The 1,901-nt window shown below is 57.2% G+C and overlaps 1 protein-coding gene across 1 annotated transcript; it reads left to right on the plus strand.

Moving 5' to 3' along the window:
- Positions 1-481: 481 nt before the first annotated feature.
- On the plus strand, positions 482-1,470 carry LOC112879726 (probable glutathione S-transferase parA). The gene has a single exon (XM_025944102.1). The coding sequence runs from the start codon at positions 635-637 to the stop codon at positions 1,325-1,327; it is 693 nt and encodes a 230-aa protein (XP_025799887.1). The 5' UTR covers positions 482-634; the 3' UTR covers positions 1,328-1,470.
- The last annotated feature ends 431 nt before the right edge of the window (positions 1,471-1,901 follow it).

Raw genomic sequence — 1,901 nt, forward strand, 5'->3', positions numbered from 1 at the left:
AGCGTACTGTGCTGTGCATCGACGGCGAGTCGCTCGGTGGAGGGTCCCAATGCATAGGCATGGCGCACCAACACGACTTGATGCATGCTCTGTTCTACACCACTTGGCACTCAACAACAAGTCTCCAGGCCTCATCATGCCATCTCACTCTCCTCTTACCTTTCCTCTGTTTTCCAACAGAGCATCCCTTTCCAAGGCCCGTGGCTTACTAGTCAGTTTTATTTTTCTTTTTTTTTTATAAGAAGCTTACTAGTCAGTTTGGATGAAGCAGTCGTCGTTGCCGATGACTTTGCAACTCTGACAGCAACATCGCGTTCTTACTGCTACTACACCACCCACGAATCAATCATCACCACCTGTCCAAATTCAGATCATCTTTGACAGCAAGAACAACTAAAAGTACATGAAGATCTACCGCGTGATCGGTTGCCATTCCACCACCAACTTTTCAAAGAGATGCATGGAGCAGCCCTACGCAAGCAGTGATCGCATCGCAGCCAAACTTCTACGCGCCTACTGTACAATATATGTAACCTATCCTTGCTTTCGAGTAACCGCGCCATCTCATCACCCACCACCCGACCTACCAACGCTAGCTAGTATCCAGTAATCGCTCGATCACCTGCTGGCTGCCATGGCGGCGGCGAGGAGCCACGAGCACGAGGGGGCGGCGGTGACGTGCGTGGACTTCTGGTGCAACGAGTTCGGGATGCGAGCGCGGATCGCGCTGCGGGAGAAGGGGGTCCCCTTCGCCTTCGTCGAGGAGGACCTCCGCGTCCGGGAGCGGAGCGACCTCGTGCGCCGCATGAACCCGGTCCACCGCTCCATCCCCATCCTCATCCACGGCGGGCGCCCGGTCTGCGGCTCCCTCAACATCGTCGAGTACGTCGACGAGGTCTGGAGCGACCAAACCCGCCGCCGCCTGCTCCCCGCCGACCCGCTCGAGCGGGCGCGCGCGCGGTTCTGGGCGGACTTCGTGGACCGGGAGGTGTACGGCGCGCAGACGAGGTTCTTCACGAGCCGCGGCGAGGCGGCGAAGGCCGCGGCGGCGGCGGAGCTCCTGAGGCACCTTCGGCGGCTGGAGGCGGTGCTCGGGGACCGGGCATTCTTCGGCGGCGAGGAGCTCGGGTTCCTGGACGTCGCGCTGGTGCCGTTCTCGGCCATGTTCCACGGGTACGAGCGGCACGGCGGGGTGGACGTGGCGGCGGAGTGCCCCGCGCTGGCGCGGTGGGTGGGGAGGTGCGCCGAGAGGGAGAGCGTGCGCGGCGTGCTCCCCTCGGGCCACGACATGTACGAGATACACAGGGAGTTTTACGATATTGAGTGAACCCACAATAATGTTGTGTGTGAGCTTTGGCACTTTTAGCTTTATAAGATAAGACTAGGTAAATATATCTGTAGTATGAATAAAGTCTGTATATACGTATGATAGTTACTTATACGATAATTTATTTGGATCTACGTGACGAAGTCGTGGATGAAGAGCTGATCCGACTCGCATACTGAATGGACACGGCCAGGATTCATTTTATTTTTTTCAGGTTCTCTTCGTTTTCCATCAGCCTCAGCGCGGCTGTTCTTTAATTTCCTCCTTGGACGGGTGTGCCGGAGCCGGAATCGGAGTGCTCGGTTGATTACAAGCCCGACTCGGTCAAAATTTTCCACGAGGCGAGGAAATAAAAGCACGCGCCAGGGGGATCGAGTTCCAAGGAGAGCCGAAGCGCTCGATCGCCGTTTCTTCGCTGCGCGCTGCATACATACAGACGTACGTACGTAGAGCGGGAGGAGCTCCTCAGAGTTGCAAACCTAGGTTTGGCCGCCTACCAAAGAGCTGTCGAGAACTTGACGAAGATCAGGAAGGCAGCAGCTACTGCCGCCGTCGTTGGCATGCCACTGCTGGC

Source organism: Panicum hallii, chromosome 2, assembly GCF_002211085.1.
Source record: "Panicum hallii strain FIL2 chromosome 2, PHallii_v3.1, whole genome shotgun sequence".
In the NCBI taxonomy this organism is placed as follows: Eukaryota; Viridiplantae; Streptophyta; class Magnoliopsida; order Poales; family Poaceae; genus Panicum; species Panicum hallii.